Here is a 19,462-nt window from a genome sequence, read left to right as displayed (position 1 = left end):
GATTAGATCTCCCAAGCTTTGACTCAACAGGCGTCAATAAGTTAAGGATTTAATTGTTTTATTTTATATAATACATTTTTTTAAGAGCGGATCGCCCACTTGTTTATCTTATTACATTTCATATACACATATATACAAAAACAAGTAGTGGTTTTCTAGTAAACTTAAGAAAAACTTGTATAAAATTGTTGAGATATGATGTATGTAATCAACACGAATCTTAAGTATACAATATATAATCCATAAATATAAAATGTTATCATTGGAAAGAACGATTATTATAGCTATACATCATCGATAAACGGATATGCAGTTCTCTCTTTGATTGTATTCGAAAAATATCTAATGGTTGATCCATCATCCATGCATGATGCATCTAATATATACCACCATGAATTGTGCATTATTTTAAATTTTTAATACAAATTCTTGTTAGCTTGCTCCATTCTTTATTTGCAAAGTCATTCGCAGTGTAAGGCTTTGAATGACCATGTGTGAAGCAAGACGAATTGATGATGAAAGACGGACGAATATATAATGTACAGACGAATATATCCATGCATGATGCATCTAACCTTGTTTGTTGTTTAAAATTGATTTGGAGAATAGTGTCAAAGGGTGATTCCTTATGGGTGCAATGGGTTCATCTGAATTTATTGAAGCAAGCTTCATTTTGGTCCCTAAAGAGTACGACAAGTCTGGGTTCTTGGATATGGACAAAATTACTTAAGTATCGGGATCTAGCAAGACCTTTTTGTAAGGTGAAAGTGGGGAATAGGGAGAGCACATCTTTTTGGTTTGATAATTGGTCTGGTATGGGTCGGTTTGTTGATGTGGTGGGACCTAGTGGTGTCTTGGATATGGGGATTGGTTGGCAAAGCACAGTGGCGGAGGTGTGGACTCGACGTAGACAACGGAGACACCGGGCTGATCATCTCAATGCGGTAGAAGATGCTTTGTCACTTCAGTGGCAACAACGTCAGACGCATGGCGATCGGGTGCTTTGGAAAGAGAAAACGATATGTTTCGTCCGAAGTTTGTGACTCGGGATACTTGGAACCATGTACGCACTACTTCTAGTATTGTGGCCTGGCACCAGGGAGTTTGGTTTCGTCACTCGACTCCCAAGTTCTCGTTATGTGTATGGTTGGCGGCTCTTGACCGTCTTTCGACGGGTGCACGTATGGTTATGTGGAATGGCAGTTCTGCGGGTACTTGTGTGTTCTGTCAACTTACCATGGAAACAAGGGACCATCTCTTCTTTGCATGTGGTTTTGTTGCTAACATATGGTCGGTCCTTGCTACGGGTTTGATGAAGGCTCGGTTTACCACAGATTGGAGTTCCCTTCTAGACTACGTATTTGATCCTAATGTTCCGCTGGTGGAAGGGTTTCTTATTCGCTACTTATTCCAAGTTGTGATCTATACGGTTTGGCGGGAACGGAATGGTCGCAAGCATGGTGAAGCATCGACGCCTGTTGATACCATCATTCGGTGGGTTGATCGGCAAATCAGAGATCAGTTTCTTGCTATTGGTATAATGGGGGATCGAAGATATGACGCAGCTTTTCAGTTATGGTTATATTCTAGGATCTAGCATCATTGTTTCAATGTTTATCTAATGCAATCTAATGCTATCAAAAACTAATGCACGAGTTGTAAAAACGTTCTAACTTTTTATTTTGAGTATAATTTAACATTTTATTCAAAAAAATATATATACATAAACATATACGAATTCACACGTTTCATGTATACAATACACGTACATACGTATTCGTACGTCTCTCTGTAAGACCCACAAGCGTGTGAACGATATATATGGTGGATAATGCAACCCCACACATGTCCATGTCACCTCAAATCCCATATTTCCACTATGCCATTTGTAACCATGTGACTTGTCAAATACTCCATCATTCAATAACACTATATTTGTTGTATCTATATAGTAGAGATCTTTTTTTCTTTCTTTCTTTCTTTTGGAATGATATCTAGTAGAGATCTTATTTCACCATTCTTTGTTTCTTGGTTTCTACAACGTTACAAAATAATGGATTTCTGGGTGATTGATTCATTACGTGAAGCCATATATATCTTGGTCAAAACTCTTAAACGTAATCCTTAAAGTTGTAGAACTGTTTCCATTAGAACAGTAACTTACAAATTTTTTAATTGTAACATTTCTTGTGACAGGTCACTTTGTGAGAGAGAGAACCAAACAAAATTGCAATTTATCAAAAACCTAAAAAAAATGTAAAAAAGATGGCATCACTGTATGGGCTTTTAAATAATTACTTAGAAGCCCATGCTGTTTCGTAATCTTAAGCCCATATATTTATAGATTTCATCTGACGTAAACGGTTCAGATTTCGCCACGTAATCGTCAACATTATCAGAAACCACATAAGTCCTTTACCAGTTTCGTCAGATTTTTGCGGTACAGAGTGGCCATGGGACTGGTGGCCCTTCCGATCAACCACCGTACGGCTCCGCCGCATTTTCAACCACACAAAACCGTGAATTCAGTATCTTACTGCATCGGACTTGCTCTACGGTTCAGAAATGTTAGTATGAGGAAGCCTGTGTATTTGGGAATGATCTTATCGGAGAAATCAAGAGCAAGAACACTAACGACGGCGGAAGCAGTTTCCGGCGGCGGAGTTTCGCTTCCTCCACTGGATTTGACGGAGGATAATATCCATCTGGTACTATCCGAAGCTCGCATCGAGGTAATTCGCTTTTTTTTTTCTAACCGTTTTTGCCCAATTCTAAATTGGTATGGTTCAGAACCGGTATTCAATTAAACCGAATTGCACCAACCTTTCTGGTTTGGTTTACTTCCTGCTTGGGAAAAAACAGAGCATTGTTGTTGCTTGTAGAGGAAGTAATCTTAGTTTTCCAGGTTTTAACAGAACTAAACTAAAGATTTGTTTCCTATGTATAGTTCCGAATTTACGAATCTTTGATCGATAAGAACGTTTTGGTTTATGTACGGCAGCTTGCACAACTGTTCGACTCATCGGTTGGGATAACGGGACAAGTAGAGTTAGTGGAACTAGACGGACCATTCGTAAAGATAAGTTTAAGAGGCAAGTTTTGGCACACACGTGCAATGGTTCTAGCTCGGATTGGTAACTACATGAAACAGAGGATCCCTGAGATTTTGGAGGTTGAGATTGAAGATGAGAAGCAACTCGATGACAGTCCTGCGAATTTCTAAACTCTTTTCCATCTCTTCTTTGCTTATTGTGACTTTGATGATGCTTATGAGGAACCCTGCTTATGAGTTGTTGAAAGTTAACTCTGTGTGAGTAATCTAAAAATCGATTTGTAGCAGAGTATACTATACATCGTTTCTAGAAGCCTAGCAACATAATTATTTTTAATAACTATTATACATTTGAAATTTACGACATAACTGAATATTAAAAACATAATTTAATTATGATGGATAGGACATTAAAATATAAAATCGTATACGATGGGAACCTGTGGTGTCATAAGGGGATGAGTCTTGGATTATGGATCTTGGTGTGACTATACCAGCTGCAGTTAATGGGCACCAAGCCAAACTCGATTTATTACTCCAGTAACAAGTATGTTTATCGTGGCCATGTTCCTACTCGATCGTTGGTGATTCAAAACGATTGCAATTGTTCCGTGAGGTTGTTTTTTCCTAGTCTATAGTAGTTTTGAATGGTAGGACTACAGCTCCAAATTTGATTCCATTGTGTTGCTTAGATTGGTTATTTATTTATTTAAAAATAAAATCGTTTTTAAATCAGTTTTTCTCTTTTTTGTAGTATTTGTTTGGTTTGTTCGGATATGACCGAAATATCCGAATTGGTGATTCGTTTTTTTCACACGAGAAAAAACAAAAAACCCTAAAATGTAATTAGTCGCACGCCTCCAGAAAATGCAATACGAAAAATGTCTAGAGATGATAATGGTTGGTCAAAGCTTTATCCTGATCTTTTGCGACCGATCTTCGAAAGCTTAAGTTGCTTAGATTTTCATCGAGCAAGAACAGTTTGCTCAAACTGGTATGCCGTATCTCAGACATGTCCTCTGTATCCATGGCGAATCGTATTCCGAGGTAAGAACTCTGTCTTGTTTGATCCATTACAAGACAAGATCTACACAAAAAATCTTCTAGGAATCGACTTATCCAAAATCCATTGTCTCGCTAGTTACGGGAATTGGATACTAGTCGTAGATCCTCGTCTAGATTTCCACCTTTTGAACGTGTTTACTCGCGAGAGTATCAAACTCCCTTCATTAGAATCATCGCTTCGTGGTGATCGTCCTTTTAGATTCATACGAAATGACGAGTTTGGATACTTCCTTGAGCTCTACGGCACCAAGTTTCTCTTGACATGGAACGATTTTAGGTTTGAAAAACCGGCTATTCTGTGGGTAAACGGGAGGACTGGAGATTACGTCGTTGCTTGGACTATCAAACAGTTCTATATCGTCTCATACAAGAAAATAGGAAATGATGATGATGATGATGATGATGATGATAATAAGCGATGGAGTATCACATGCACACAGTGTGAGGACATGGCTTATAAAGATTACAAGCTTTATGTCTATACCTTTGATCATTACATCAACATTCTTGATTTTTCTGGAGATTGCCCTAAAGAAACCAAGGAAGTAAACCCTTATCTTAGTCATCCTTTTCGCTTCGTAGATACGATCTATAAGTTGAGACTTGCGGTCACAAGAGAAGGAGAGGTTTTAATCGTTCTGAGTTTAGAAGTGTTAGATGATACAAAGTTTAGCATCTTCAAGCTGAATCTTGAGATTGGCGATTGGGAAAGAGTAGAGTCTTTGGGAGATGAAATGTTGATTTTTGGTCATGGGGTCACAATAAGAGCACCGGTCAAGGATATTAGTGGCGGAGGAATCAAGAGTGATTCAATCTGTTTCCTTGATGATGACCATTTGTTTGATAACACAATGAAGAGACAACCAGTTTGCGGTGTGTTCGATCTTGCCACAAGTACAATCACATGGCATACAAGATTAGAAGATCTGTCTTCCAAAATTTGCTGGTTTGTTCCAGGATATGCTAATTAGTCTTCATATGCTTTCGTAAGAAACTCACTTCCTCAGTCTCTGTTTTCGGTTTTATCAAGTATTTGATTGTAACATTGCTTAAATAAGATTTCAGTTGATACCGTATGATATAAGTTACCTAATACGCTTGTTTTAGTTCGTGGGCTTTATTCATCCAATATGGGCCTAAGCCCATTAAACGTTTCCTTTGGTTTAGAAACCCTAAACCCATTTAATCGTCGTCTCTCGATACATAACATACTCTGTTTTTGTGCGAGTCGGAATGATCTGAAAGAGACGACAATGTCGCGATCGAGAACTTGTTATGATTGGTCAAAGCTTTGTCACGATCTTTTGCGATCGATACTAGAAAGATTACACTACAAGGACTATCACCGAGCGAGAACCGTTTGCTCAAACTGGCACACAGTTTCCACAACTTGTAAGCGACCTCTGTATCCATGGCGAGTCGTCTTCAACGAGAACTCTGCTTTACTCTTCGATCCGGGAGAAGAACAAACACACGAAATCCAACATCCAGGAGCCGAGTTTTCAGAAAGGTACGTACTTGCTAGCTGCAGCAATTGGTTCTTGATGGTTGATTCTGGTTTAGGGTTCTATCTTGTAAACGTGTTCACTCGTGAAAGATTCGATCTCCCATCGATGGAGTCATCGATTCTGGGAAAAGAGAGAGTTGATAAAGGAGTTGAGTGGAAACATTACATCGAGCGTACGGACATGGTTTCTACCAAGAAACAGGCTTGTCTTTGGATAAATGAGAGAACAGGGGATTACGTTGTAGCTTGGAGTGTCAAACAACATTACTTGTTCACATACAAGAGAGCAGATGATTCATGGTCTAATCTCCAAGGCGCAAAGTGTGTTTCTATGGTGTTTGATAAGGAGTACAAGCTTTATGTGTATACTGCTGATAACAGCATCAAGATTTTTGATTTATCTGGTGATTTGCCTGAGGAGATTGTGGAAATGAATCCGTATCGTAACCATCTGTTTAGCTTTCGCTCTGTTTCCAAACGTGGGGAACACATTTGGAAGCAGAGAGTAGCGGTTACGAACTCTGGAGAGGTTTTGATGATCGTGAGCTTGAAGGGGTTAGGAGATAAACGTTTGTTTTACATCTATAAGATGAATTTGGGAAGTTGTAAATGGGAAAGAGTAGATTCTCTTGGTGGTGAGATGTTGATATTTAGTCATGGGGTCACAGAAAGAGCACCTATTAAGGATATTAATGGTTTGGGAATCAAGAGTGATTCAATCTGTTTACGCTATGATGATCTTTGGCCAGTAGTTAGTCTTGATTATGATATACAACCTAAATGTGGTGTGTTTGATCTTGCCACAAGTGCAATAAGAAGGCCTAAATCATTAGATGTTTCGTTCGTGAAGAGTTTCTGGTTTGTTCCAGGATATGCTTGAGGCTTTGTTAAGGAGATTGGTTTCTCATTTGGTCTAAGTCTTGATTCAGAGGGATTCAGCAGCTGAAGCAGAGCCAACTTGCCAAGTTGTTTGTTTTGGCTACTTTTTTTTTCTTTGGATTTGTTCAAGTATTGTGATGGTTGTAAGCTTTATTTTGCGGCTGAAGCTTTTATGGTTATCTTTATTTTGCGGATTAATACAATGTTTCTAGGGAATTGTGGTTTAAATTTAATGAATCTTTGGTTGATAAAAGTTCTTATACAAATCTTACAACTGATCCTCTTAAATGCGTGTATGGAACAGAACTATCATAATTGCTTTTCAAAACTTAAAACTTTCAAAATTAGTGTACTCTTCACGTTTGGTTATTGAAAGAGGGACATCGAAGAGGGAGAAGTGATTACAAAATCTGGAGATGTTATGGGCCATTCATAATTCAGGATGGTACAAGAAAGGGAAGTTTTTGTTTCGAATCTTTAAGATGGATCTTGAGAGTAGGAGGAAGTGGAAAAGAGTAGATTCTCTTGGAAAAAATGATATGGTTGGTTACCTTTGGTCTGGAGACACACAAAGAACATATATCAATGGTGATTCCATCTTTTTTTTTTTTTTTGTTGAAGATGATCTTTGGCCAGGTCAAAAGAAATGCGATGTGTTCAATCTTGCGACAAGTACAATCACGTTGGCTAAACCAGTACGTCATAGTCTTTTGGAGGTGACTGGGCGATGGTTTTTTTTGCTAGACTATTTTTATTTATTTTATTTTTGTTGCAAAATTAAAATTCCGATCCCACCAAACATATACAGTTGATTATACAAATATTTTATTCCGCTTGACCAATAGAAAAAGTAAATTAGTAACTACCAAAAAACAAATATATAGAAAAAGTAAATTATTAGAATAGATAGAAAGGTAGGCTTAACCTAACTTGGTAGTCTGGTAGACGAGGAACCTAAGAGTTAGAGAATCAGAGAGAAGAAGAGATGACGTCTCCAGGAGACGTCGACTGGTCGGAGATGTGTTCCGATACCATGCAATTGATTTTCGAAAGCTTAAGCTGTTCAGATTTTCATCGAGCAAGAACCGTTTGTTCAAAGTGGTACTCTGCTTCGACATCATGCGTTGCAGCATCATGGAATAGGTATCCATGGCTGATACGTTTCCCGGAAATATATTCCGTCTCGAAACCTTTCAATGATCTGTTCACTAAGTTGTCTGACACAACCTCTTGTAAGCTGTTAGATCCTCGAGAAGGAAAGACTTACAGGACAAGATGTCTCGGAAACATATTGTCCGAGAGCCGTTGCCTCGCGAGTTACGGTATCTGGATACTGATGATGAATCCGAGTCTCGGTTTCTACGTCTTGAACGTGTTTACCTGCGAGAGAATCGATCTTCCGTCTCTATCACTCCGAGGTGAAGTGAGATTCCAAAGAAAAGACGATGGTGGGTTATTCCTCGAACACTCTTGGTTAGATCGTGAGACGATCATCAACAGGTATATCGAGACGGCTGTTTTGTGGATCGATGAGAAAACGAAAGATTTTGTCGTTAGTTGGATTTACAATGCTCATCAGTAATTGTTCTCATACAAGAAAGGAGATGATTCTTGGTGGCACCTTGAAGGAACAAAGTGTTTACATATGGCTTACAAGGACCAAAAGCTCTGTGTTTATACTTCTGATCATCACATCAAGATTCTTGATTACGCTGGTGATACCCCGGTAGAGATCATCGAAGAAAACCCTTATTTGAATCATCCGTTTAACTATGATCCGAAACCGTGGGAATTCATTTGGAAGAGGAGATTAGCGATCACGACTTCAGGAGATGTTCTAATCATTCTGAGCTTAAAAGAAGTCCTTGAGTACCAAGAGAAACGTTTGTTCTACATCTTTAAGATGAATCTACAAGGCAAGGAATGGGAACGAGTAGATTCTCTGGGCAATGAGATATTGGTTTTTGGTGATGGGATCACATTGGCAGTAGCATCAGGTAAAGAAGAGATTCGTGGAGGAGACATCTATTTCGTTCCTGATGATGTTTGGCCGCCTCAGGCCGACCTTCAAAGTAGTCCCGGTGCTTTTGATCTTGCAACAACCAATTTAGGATGGACTCTACCTCTACCTTATTGTTACATTTCCAGCATTCCCTTTCGCTGGATTGTTCCAGGGATCTTATAAGAATGTATCAACCGCGGTTTCTTTTTAGTTTCCAATTTTATTTCTATTTATTTATTTCATTACTCTTTGATGTCTTGCTTACATATATGTACATCCACAACTTTAATTAGTTAAGCACAGTTTTCAAGAATCATAGTATCTATGTGACTTTTGCATCTCTTCAATCTAGTTGAAGTAGTCAAGAATGAAGAAACGTTTATTTTGTTCTGACTTCACCAGAGGTGGATTATGTTCTTATTGGAATTGTATTATGAAAGTACTTGCTAAGCAAAACTTTTAAAGAACGTAAATTCAAAAATTTGAGCAAGGTTGACTTCATCTATCTATGTGCTGACTTATGGTGTTGTGGCTGATCAGGGCTGTTCATAAACTCTAGGCTGTCTCACAATAGGAGAAATCAACTTCCAAACTGTATTCAAACCCCAAAATCAATATTAAAAAATGGCTATCTTTCATAGTCTCATTTTTTGTTTTATAAATATATATTCCTGCGGCAAATCATTCATCTCCTAACCTCACCCATGTGCTTGTCTACCCATCAGTTCTCAATCTGTAAGGATACAGTTTCATAGTCATGATTTGAAGTTTGTTGCAGTCTAGGGCAGAGACTTTTCAATATTCCAAAGACACAAATATTAATAGATTCAGTCCTATGTTTTAAAATTTAAATGATTTGATTTTGATGATTTTGGAGAACTTGTTATGATTTTATTATATTGTAGAAAAAAAAATCAAATCTCATTTGATACCATTATATCTAGACTTAACTAAGAAATTTCTCTATAATATAAAGTTTTTAAACAATAGATGTATTTTAAAGTAAATTTTTAAATCACTAATTTAATAACATTAATTTTCTTAGGATTCTTTAAAATCTATGATTTAATAACGTAGAATTTGTTATGTTTGATTGGATACATCCTCTAATAGTTCTCTCGTCTCTCCAAACCAAACCCTAAATTATTTTACATTCATATGAATTCTTTTTCTTTTACGTGGGACGACAATGTCTGAAAATCATGATTGGTCAAATCTTTGTCCGGATCTCTTGCGATCGATCTTCAAAATCTTAAACAATAAGGATTTTCATCGAACAAGAACAGTCTGCTCAAACTGGTACGTCGTGTCCGCAACATGTAAGAGAACTCTGTATCCATGGCGAATTCTATTGAGAAAGAACTCTAGTTTGTTATACGATCCCGAAGATGACGACAAGATCCGAGAATTCGAACATCCCGAACTCGACTTATCAGAGTATTCCAAAACCAAAACCTATTGTATCGCTGTCTCCAACAACTGGCTCCTGGTGGCAGATCTTCGTCTAAATTTCAATCTTTTGAACGTGTTTACTAAGGAAAAGATTCACCTCCCGCCTCTGGAGTTATCGTTTCTTGGGATCGAACAAGATAATGACGACTTAGAGGAGTGCGAGTACTACATCGATCGTGGGGACATGGTATCAGGATCAGCTGTTGTGTGGATTAACGAGAGAACAAGGGATTATGTCGTCGCTTGGGCTTACAAACGAAACTTCTTGTTCACGTTCAAGAAAGGAGATGAAGCATGGCGAAGGAATCTTTAAGGCACAAAGTGTAGTGATATGGCGTTTAAGGATAATAAGCTTTATGTGTTTACTCTTGAGCACTACGTCTCTGGAGATTCCTCGAGAGAGTCCCTCGAAAACCCTTATCTTAATCATCGGTTCAGCTTCGAGATGGCACCAGTGCCCGCTTAGATAAGGGACAAGGGGTGCGACCGCCCGGTTCATGCAAATAATGTAAGATTAAGAGACAAAAATAAATAAATAATGCAAGATAAAGAGATACAAAAAAAGAAATAATAGAAGATAAATGGGCACAAAAAAATAATGTAAGATAAAAGAGGCAAAAACAAAATTTGTAACACAAAAATAATTCATTAAAATATGTTTTAATGATTTATTTTTACTATCTTCTATAATTATCTCAACTTACTCCAACGTAGAATGAAAATAAATTTTTATAATCTTATCAAGTGTTTATATATTATCAAAATGAAATCCATATTTTTTTAACATATAACAGAGGTTAAAAATAAAAATTGGTGTTTCATTCAAAAAAAAATTGCCTAGGGACCCCCTAAAAACCTTCAGCCGGCACTGGATGGCACTGACGGAAAGCATTTGGAAAAGGAGATTACTGGTCACGAACAAGGGAGAGGTTATGGTCATTCAGAGCTCTAGAGTGTGCAAAGACAAGTATGTGTTTCAAATCTTTAAGATGGATTTTGATAGTGGGAAATGGGAAAGAGTAGACTCTCTTGGAGATGAGATGTTGATTTTTGGTCATGGAGTCACTGTAAGAACATCTGTCGATGATGGTGGTTCCATCTTTTTTGTTGGAGATGATCTTTGGCTAGATCAAAAACATTGCGGTGTGTTCCATCTTACGACAAGTACGGTCACATGGTATGAACAAATAGGTGATGCTTACTCGGAGATTCCGCGGTGGTTTTTTCCTGGATATGCTTAAAGTATGTTGAAGGAACCGAATGGGAAAGAGTGTATCTTATATAATATTTATATACGATAAGGTTTTTTCTAACTTTGCCTATGGATGCGACATTTGGTATTCTATTTTTGCGATACATGTACTTTATATTAATTTTAAGTTTGATCCTCTAAATGTAAATTTATCTATATTAACATTTTTGAAGTATATTTTGTGTTATGTCCTTTAAGTTTTACTTATTAAATTTTTTTTTACAACATTAACCCCTAAACAATTTCCAAAAATAACATTGCACAGAAACTCATTTCCTAAAACATCTTAAATCAAACCAATTTTGTTACGTTTATTCGTATAAAATCTAGACAACATCTATAAATTTTGATTTTTCCAAAAATTACTCTACCCATTAAATTTTATTCCCATAAAATATCCAAAACTATCTTTAGAGATGATACAATCTCTCAAATTTAAAGGATATAATCGATTTTCCATAACAAAAAATTTACAATCGCCATAATTATTTTGACATTAATAAAGTTCTGCTTAATCTAGATTTTAATCTGCGGTACACTGCGTGACAATATTTTTACAACAAAAAAAACTAAATTTTAAAAAATTGTATTTTTTTGATAATTTTGTTTCTTTTGCAAAAAATAAATTTCATTTTTTGTAAAGAAAGTTATTTTATTTACAAAATTGATCTCTACATATTTGCAAAAAAAACTATAATCAATTTATGTGAAATCGACAAAATGAGTTAGTTTCCTAAAATCATCCATATGATTGAGATTAGAAAAATGTTATAAACTCCGCCAAATTGGAGCTTAATCCCTGATTAAGCGCTGAGATGTTGATGAAAGATGGGATTAAGGGACCGATGAAATTAAGAACAAAAATGAAAAAAAAAATGCAGAAAATTAGAAGAGGAGGTCGGGAAGAAGAAGTAAATGAGGGAGAAAATCTTTGATTATAAGAATGAAAGCTTTTAAAAATCATAAGTGATGTTGGTGTTTCTAACGTGGGTTTGGTGATAATTTATATTTGGAACGTTAGTTTTGTTTTATTAAAGCAGACTATTTTACATTTTCAATTGATTCAATAGTACATGCTAGGTTTAAAATTATTGTCATATGAGTTCTAAATTTATTAACTTGCATATTCTACTCATGTTATATATTTATTAACAATTTTAAAAAATTACTTCCGACATATCTCTATATTGTTCTACATAAAAAAACACAATTATGCGGTGGACCACAGGTCAAAACCTAAATAATATTTTAACATCTATATTAAAAATAAAATAAAAACTTAATCATTTTATTTTAAAAAAACATAAAGTTATATATAAAAAATTAAAATCGTCTCGGTAAATCAAATAAATATTGATAACTAAAAAAATCTAAAAATTAATAAAACAATAACAAAATAACAAACCAATACAACATAAAATTTAGATTTTATGAATTATAGTCCCGCGGTATACCGCGGGTTAAATCATAGTTTACTTAGAAAAGTGTTCATTTCTTTTATCTTCTACCAAATCTTTAATTCTTTTGGGTTTGTATTATTTAGTATTATTTCATAGCAATACTCTATATAATTTACTTTGGTAAAAAATGTAATCCATCTTACAAGAATATATCTATTTTAATTTAAACAATTTGTAAATTATTCACTAATTTTCCTTTAAATTTCTTTACTCTTTGTTTACCAAATCTTTAATTATTTTTGGTTTTTTATTTAGTATTATTTCATAAAGATCTTAATAGTTTACTTTTATTAAAGAAAAAGTAATCTACTTTACAAGAATATATTTATTCCATTTTGTTTTTACGATTTATAAATTCTTCACTAATTTTTAAATCACAATCGTAACTTTATTAATTAACTATTTTTATCGGTTTCACATGTCAATATATACTATATATTAAACTATAATAAAGTAGAGTTCTGAGAAATTGTCATTTGGCACCACTCTATTTTATTAACATGTGTCATTTTGTTTTCAATTTTAATGAAATAAAAGACACATTATTGCTAATCTAAAACTAAATTGTCTACACACATATTTTAATTTGAGACATTTTATTTGTTCAGTTTCTTTAGGTTATATTTACTTCGCTCAATCAATAACCTTTAAGACATTATATGTGGACGTTTTCTTTTGTTCAAAGTATTCATGTTGCAATAATGCATATGACATAATTAATTACAATTATTATACTTTATAACTGTATTTATTGTCATGAATGTATTTACTCAGAATAATGTGTCAATGGAATTTCTTACAAACTTTATAAAATGTGTAGTGTATTATATAAGATCTAATGCTCACATGACTAATAACGAAAAAAACGATCATGCACTATATGTTTTTCTTTTCCCATCATTTTTCCATGGTACTTTATTTTATTTTTGTCTTATGAAGTATTTAAACAAATAATGATGTCTTGCAGTATGATGATTAACAGATTAATATATCGATGACTATTTGAAGAAATCATTTAAAAAAAAATGTCAATGATTATTTTTTTGTATGAGAGGCTTGTCAATATTTATTAGCCTCTTTCAAAGGATTATGTTTTATGATAGTCATGATTTAAAGTTTTTGCATTGTTTTGTAATGTATTTTTCTTTTCAAACTATAGTTGGAAGTCTTCAGTGATGAAGATGAGCCCAATGCTAAAGCACAATCTCTTTGGCTTTGAACATTCTCTCATAATATTATGGTTGTAAGTCCCTTAGATTCCTCTCTTAGGTCCTCTGATCTTCAACTACAATATATTTCTAAGTTTATGTTTCGTAAATTTGCTTTCTTTTTCGTTTTTAAAAGTTTTTTATCCCCATTACAAAAAATATTTTACTTTGCCTAATTTTACCGTGTAATGCATATATACATGATAAAAAAATCACGTACTTCTTTATGCTTTTTTGAAATCACTTCCCAAACTTTACAACATCCTTTCGCATTACACATAAAACATTACCAAGACCTATTGAAAATATTTAATATATATATATATATGTGTGTGTACATATTGTAATCTCAATACTTTTATTATAGATATATGTCAATCGTTAAAAGTGGTATAAATTAACATGTAGATTAACTTGTACAAAAACAAGACTACTTTTATATCGCACTGGTATTGTTTGAGTTATCAATCATACCTCATGTCTATTTTCCTGTAACCCTTGCTAATATCTGTCATTATGCCAAAAAAAAGCTTACACCATTTCCAATGGTTATCTATATTTTTTTTGGTTTGAATTTCTATTTTATATTTAAGGTATAATTTTGAAGAGATATGATTTATTATTTAGAGTATACGATTAAAAGTATGATGCAATTTTAGTATTTTAAAAATTTTTAAAATGATGTGCTAAATTTAAAACGAAAACTTATTTTTATGCAATTTGTGAAAATTGTTCTTTTAACATGCACACTTCATAATTATAAACTTATAAATGTATATATTTAAATTCTTTTGAATGCATATATAAATAATTTCATGTATATTTTATATATAATTTAATGAAAAAATTATTTTACATACAAAATATTTGATTTTATAACCCAGACATCTGCGTAGATAACTTTCTAGTTCTTTAGATGATGATGATGATGAGATGAGATGTTGTTGGTTTTTGGTGATGGGTTCATCAACAGCAACAATTATATCTATTTCGTTGCTGCTGATGTTTGGCCGCCTGTGTCTAAGCCAACCTTTAAAGGTAGTACCGGTGTTTATGATCTTGCTACGACCAAAATAAGCTGGTCTCGGTTCGCTTTTTGCTTGTCCAACGTTCGCTGGTTTGATCTGATAAGAAAATATGATTAACCTCGGATTCATTCGTTTCCCCCTTACTCTTTCATGTTCTGTTTACATAAATCCACATTGCGATTAAGCACAGTTTCAAGGATCAAAGAATCTAATCTAGTAGAATCTTTCCTTTTGCTCTGACTTCATCATAGGATGTACATTGGATTATGTTTAATGAATGAACTTGATAAGAACAAGTTTATAAAGAATTAATGACCTCAATGATTCTGTATTAACTTCAAAACTTCTAGCAATAATGTGATCATATCATTTTCACTTCATCTAATCTATCTGTCCACTTCTGCTGCTGTTGGCTGAGGTTGTTCATAAACTCTAGGCTGTCTCACAATAGGAGAAATCAACTTCCACACTGTATCAAACCCATAAAAACCCAAACTCAGTAAACAAATATGGCCTTCACTTTACCTAATTGGTATAAGGAACATCTGTTAGATCAAGAGCTAACTTACGGTAAATCGCTGCAGCAAACCACTCGTTCACTATCTTCACCCATGTGCTTGTCCACCCAACATCAATGCTCCATCTGTGTGTGTTACATAAATAATACACTTCACAGTCATGATTCTGAGTTTTGTTGTTTCAGATGGGAATATGCAGATGGGAATTGTTTCCTTACTCTCGAGATGAATGTGAAAGGTTCCAGCTAATAAACAACATGGCAAAGTACATTGCTCCTAAGGAGAACACAAGGTGGAAGAATCCATAGCTATATGGTATATCTTCTTCTTCTTTAGCTTCATCTTTACGGAACTCGAACTGTAATCAAGATTAAAATGTCTCTTGCCGAAAAATATTGATTTTTTAAAGCTGAGATTGAGAATGTAAACTTACCCTGAAGGATTCTGAATCGATCCCAGTTGAAAATGTTGCCATCACAATGGCGCCTATAGCTATAAGGAAACTCTGAACAAAGGAAAAAGAACAAAAGTTAGATAAAATTTCTAAGTAAGAAAGAACTTAAGAAGAGGCTTTGAGCTCTTACCAGTATTGTAACCCAATCAGTATGACCGTTTTGAGTCTGCGCATTGCATTTTGTATGTAAAGGTTCGCTGATACAGAACTTGTACTTTTAGTAATGCTTTGAAGAAGAAGTAACCAAACAAAAGTCTGATATTGGTTCTTTCTTTACCTTCTGATCGCAGACCAACATAGGAAGACAATGTAGGAAGCCATAATCCCGGAAGACAAAAGTCCTTTATTCTTCACCTCAAATGCAAAGCATCAGAATTCAAAGCAGAGATCAATCATTTTGTTATCAATATCATCAAGCAAAAGTTTGGAAATGTAGTACCTTTGAATGCAAGGACATAACCATCATAACGGTTAGAATAACAACAGTGCATGAGATGAAGAACATATTGAGGACACAAGCAGCATAAAAGTAGTACATCACTGCGATCCCGGAAACAGAACCAATGTAGAATACTGTTGACATGACCAATCCAAAAGAACAGCTGCAGAAAACATATACAGTATTAACTAACAAGTGATATATCAACATAGATACAACACTTTGTAAATGATTGAGACTTGCTTACCTATGCTTACTTTGGTCATGTGGCATCCAATAGTTATTCCACCAAGTGATGAATTCGATAACACTTACAAGTTGAAGACCAAGAAATATCCTGCAACCATAGAAAATGGTATGAGAATCATGTGTTTCTCTAGAGAGCAGCTTAAAAGTTGATATTACCCTGCACCAACACGCGCGATTTCACCTGTAAAGAAAACATCATCGTCGTGATCCAAAACCGATCAGATCAAATGGAAAAGATTACAGAGCCACTACAGTGAGATAGAAACGTACCGTAGATTTGGATGTAAAGCTGAGGTATGAAGAAAGAAGCTACCATAGCTAAAACAAGCAAGAGAAACTTGAAGCTCCAGTAATTCGAGTGCCAACTATTTTGAAATTCGTGGAGTTTCCTTGTGTTCCATGTTGACAGGAACATAACAAGGTAAAATATCTTATGTGTTAAAGGATACAATACAAGGGTACCTATATAACATTACCAATTATTTAACATTATGACTCTTATCAGCAAAAGATTTCATATTTTCAGGATACGAAACATCCTAGACTCACGCGGAGTACTCCAAGCGTATGGAAACAATCACTTCCTTCAGGTCCGCAACTACTGACATCTGCATTTGATGATTTCAACTTAGAGAGTATATTTAAATTCAAACGTTTTATTATACATATCTCAAAACGTTTTATGACTTTTACGTGGAAGCAAGGCTAGAGCCTTTTGTGCGTAGTCACGGATAAACCAAGCGCATAGGTTTATAATCAAGAAGATGGTTCCGTAGACATAACGAGCTCTCAACGACTTGTTTTTCTCTTGGTAGTAATAAAGACTCCTCTGTTCTATTTCCCTTATGAGGTCATCAAGATGAGCAGCCTCTAAATCACCAGGACTGATCTGTAGTGATCTCGTCCGTGTAGCAGCAGCTTCCGCTGATCCATCCATTCTCAAAACCTACAAGAGATTGAAAATCGAAAAGAAAAAAAAAAAGAAAAATACTGTAAAAATGTAGAGAATAATAGTGTTTCTTATAAATGCTACTTTGCACTTTACAGAATTCTAAGAAGTATGAACTAAAGCTCTCTTGTCTAATAATCAATTCTTATCTCTAATCCAACAGTTTTATCTGAATTAGATGACAAAGAAGAACCTCTAAATAAAAAGTATTTAAAACATTGAATTAAGAAAGTTTTCATGTTCAAAACAGAGGTAAATTTACCTTAAAAAACACTCCATATCACAGGACTAATAGATAAAGACAATTTGAAAGCATTGAACTTTCATGAAAGTTTTTTTTTTTTTTTTTTTTTTTTGACTTGTTTCTCCTATTTAGGCAATGTTGATCATGTTTTGCGATTTTGTAAAGTGTAGTCAAGAACATTATTATCATCCTCAAAAAAAAAAAAAGAGACATTTTTATTTCAGAAATATAAGCCAATGATGTCTCTTCTAACCAGCAACACAATTCCGCCTAGCGATTGATAAAATCTCTAGAATCTAAAGGCAAAGAACAAGAACATCAAAATTTTACATATCAAAAATAGGAAATCCAAAACAGAGAATCAGACTGCCCATAACCATTATTATATCAGTAATTAAAGAAAAAGAATTTAAATTTCCGGTTAAAAATCTGACCTTTTTTTTTTGGCTCTGGTTAGAATTTTGCTTATGTAAAACTAGACACAGAAGCTAGAGAATGAGAAGGACCAAGGAAGAAGAAGCTTGAGTGTTCTCTGACACACGATAATCACGCAGAGAGTATAAAGAAGAAGCAGCGGTTCGAAACTCAAAAAGATTTTAAAATATGCTTTGGTGTGTGATTCCATGTAAACGATTCCATTGTTCTGACTTGTGCACTTCTGTTTCTAGCCGTACGATTTAATGACCTCTCCTATCTTCATTTGCTTTTTTTTGTCCTTATTTTATTATATTTATCTCCAAAAATGTAGTAAAGAAAATTTGGATCGAACATTTTTAAAAGAAATGTATTTCCGCTTGAGTGTTGGGTTTTATGTTTAATGATATTAGTCAACATCACATGAAAACTTGCTACTTTGAGAACTTTGAATGTTTGTCAATTTAAACAATTAAATAAAGAAGAAACAATTCCCCGAGCACGAGGAAATGGTTACAATGGACAGCCACGTCGTGTTTTTTTTTTTTTGGGTGGATTAATTAATAAAACGAACAAATAACGTGGAACTTTCTTAAAGTAAAATCCATGATTACTTGTGGTTTAACTAGAAGTTTTGGAAGTGTGTTAATCAACAACACGAGACATTAAATTTTCTTGCCTACACAAGATTTAATTTTCTCGTTAAGCTAATTCATCATCAACCTCTCCAAACTCTTCTTCATTCGCTAGCTTTTCTATTTTACTACTTTATTTATCCCAAAACAATTTGACTAGTGACTCGAACTTACATGTTTAAGAACATTCTTAAAGTTTCGTTTTATTTTGTCATCTAATCCATGGTTACTGTACTTGTGTGGTTTATCTAGAAGTTTTGGTAGTATGTAGTGTATAATGTGTAAATCAACCAAGACATTACAATCAAATCATGGGACATGGAGAGTTTGACCAATTAATAGGCCAAATCACTCTGTTGAATCCGAAAATTTATTAAATTAACAATTACGTTTCCTTGATTATGGTTTAATGGCATGGACAAAAGACGTGAAGACAAAAAGAGTTTGGTTAATAATCTTGACTTTTATTCACCACGCGATTTTTGGACCCTGATTTGCTTTCTTTTTTCGGGAAACATAATTAAAGCATTAATCAATCTTACTACTCACTTGATCCATCAGTTTTCTTTTAATCTACTGCTTTCGGATGAAAAACTCTTGTAGATTTCTTACAAGTAATCGGATATTGCCTCTCTCACGGTGCTCTCGGAATCTC

At 34.5% G+C, this 19,462-nt stretch overlaps 4 protein-coding genes and 3 pseudogenes across 8 annotated transcripts; 6 read left to right on the top strand and 1 right to left on the bottom strand.

Annotated features, from left to right (window-relative positions):
* Nucleotides 1–815: 815 nt before the first annotated feature.
* On the top strand, nucleotides 816–1,597 carry LOC147925065 (uncharacterized). Its single transcript, XM_087490947.1, has 2 exons — nucleotides 816–998; nucleotides 1,100–1,597. Exons 1-2 carry the CDS (start codon nucleotides 816–818, stop codon nucleotides 1,595–1,597), a joined length of 681 nt encoding a protein of 226 aa, XP_087347073.1.
* Nucleotides 1,598–2,367: 770 nt separating this feature from the next.
* Nucleotides 2,368–3,339, top strand: LOC104749555 (uncharacterized). The gene is made up of 2 exons (XM_010471209.3): nucleotides 2,368–2,732; nucleotides 3,002–3,339. The coding sequence occupies exons 1-2, from the start codon at nucleotides 2,454–2,456 to the stop codon at nucleotides 3,221–3,223; spliced, it is 501 nt and encodes a 166-aa protein (XP_010469511.1). The 5' UTR covers nucleotides 2,368–2,453; the 3' UTR covers nucleotides 3,224–3,339.
* Nucleotides 3,340–3,933: 594 nt separating this feature from the next.
* On the top strand, nucleotides 3,934–5,131 carry LOC104753287 (putative F-box protein At2g33190). Its single transcript, XM_010475559.2, has one exon. The coding sequence runs from the start codon at nucleotides 3,934–3,936 to the stop codon at nucleotides 5,086–5,088; it is 1,155 nt and encodes a 384-aa protein (XP_010473861.2). The 3' UTR covers nucleotides 5,089–5,131.
* Nucleotides 5,132–5,321: 190 nt separating this feature from the next.
* On the top strand, nucleotides 5,322–6,756 carry LOC104749554 (putative F-box protein At2g33200 pseudogene; annotated as a pseudogene). The gene has a single exon (XR_015584762.1). The product of XR_015584762.1 is annotated as a putative F-box protein At2g33200 pseudogene (transcript).
* Nucleotides 6,757–6,985: 229 nt separating this feature from the next.
* Nucleotides 6,986–8,750, top strand: LOC147925064 (putative F-box protein At2g33200 pseudogene; annotated as a pseudogene).
* Nucleotides 8,751–9,694: 944 nt separating this feature from the next.
* On the top strand, nucleotides 9,695–10,270 carry LOC147925063 (putative F-box protein At2g33200 pseudogene; annotated as a pseudogene).
* Nucleotides 10,271–14,681: 4,411 nt separating this feature from the next.
* Nucleotides 14,682–18,507, bottom strand: LOC104749553 (uncharacterized). Of its 4 annotated transcripts, none has more exons than XR_015584509.1 (14): nucleotides 18,193–18,456; nucleotides 17,259–17,511; nucleotides 17,097–17,173; nucleotides 16,836–16,995; nucleotides 16,722–16,746; nucleotides 16,564–16,653; nucleotides 16,317–16,479; nucleotides 16,155–16,231; nucleotides 16,008–16,074; nucleotides 15,857–15,928; nucleotides 15,642–15,781; nucleotides 15,475–15,548; nucleotides 15,222–15,374; nucleotides 14,682–15,060 (listed from the first exon to the last, which is right to left on the bottom strand). XR_015584509.1 is itself a non-coding variant. In XM_087491468.1 (13 exons), the coding sequence occupies exons 2-13, from the start codon at nucleotides 17,500–17,502 to the stop codon at nucleotides 15,292–15,294; spliced, it is 1,266 nt and encodes a 421-aa protein (XP_087347594.1). In that variant the 5' UTR covers nucleotides 17,503–17,511; nucleotides 18,193–18,507; the 3' UTR covers nucleotides 15,014–15,291. The 4 variants fall into 4 exon arrangements, 2 of the variants coding, with proteins under 2 accessions (XP_087347594.1, XP_087347593.1); XR_015584510.1 differs by having other exon boundaries at nucleotides 16,155–16,225; XM_087491468.1 differs by having other exon boundaries at nucleotides 15,014–15,374; nucleotides 16,155–16,225; nucleotides 18,193–18,507.
* Between the last annotated feature and the right edge of the window lie 955 nt (nucleotides 18,508–19,462).

Source organism: Camelina sativa, chromosome 16 (assembly GCF_030686135.1).
Source record: "Camelina sativa cultivar CO46 ecotype springtype chromosome 16, ASM3068613v1".
NCBI lineage: Eukaryota > Viridiplantae > Streptophyta > Magnoliopsida > Brassicales > Brassicaceae > Camelina > Camelina sativa.
The sequence above is the reverse complement of the archived record's forward strand: the minus strand, read 5'-3'. Positions and strand labels throughout refer to the sequence as shown.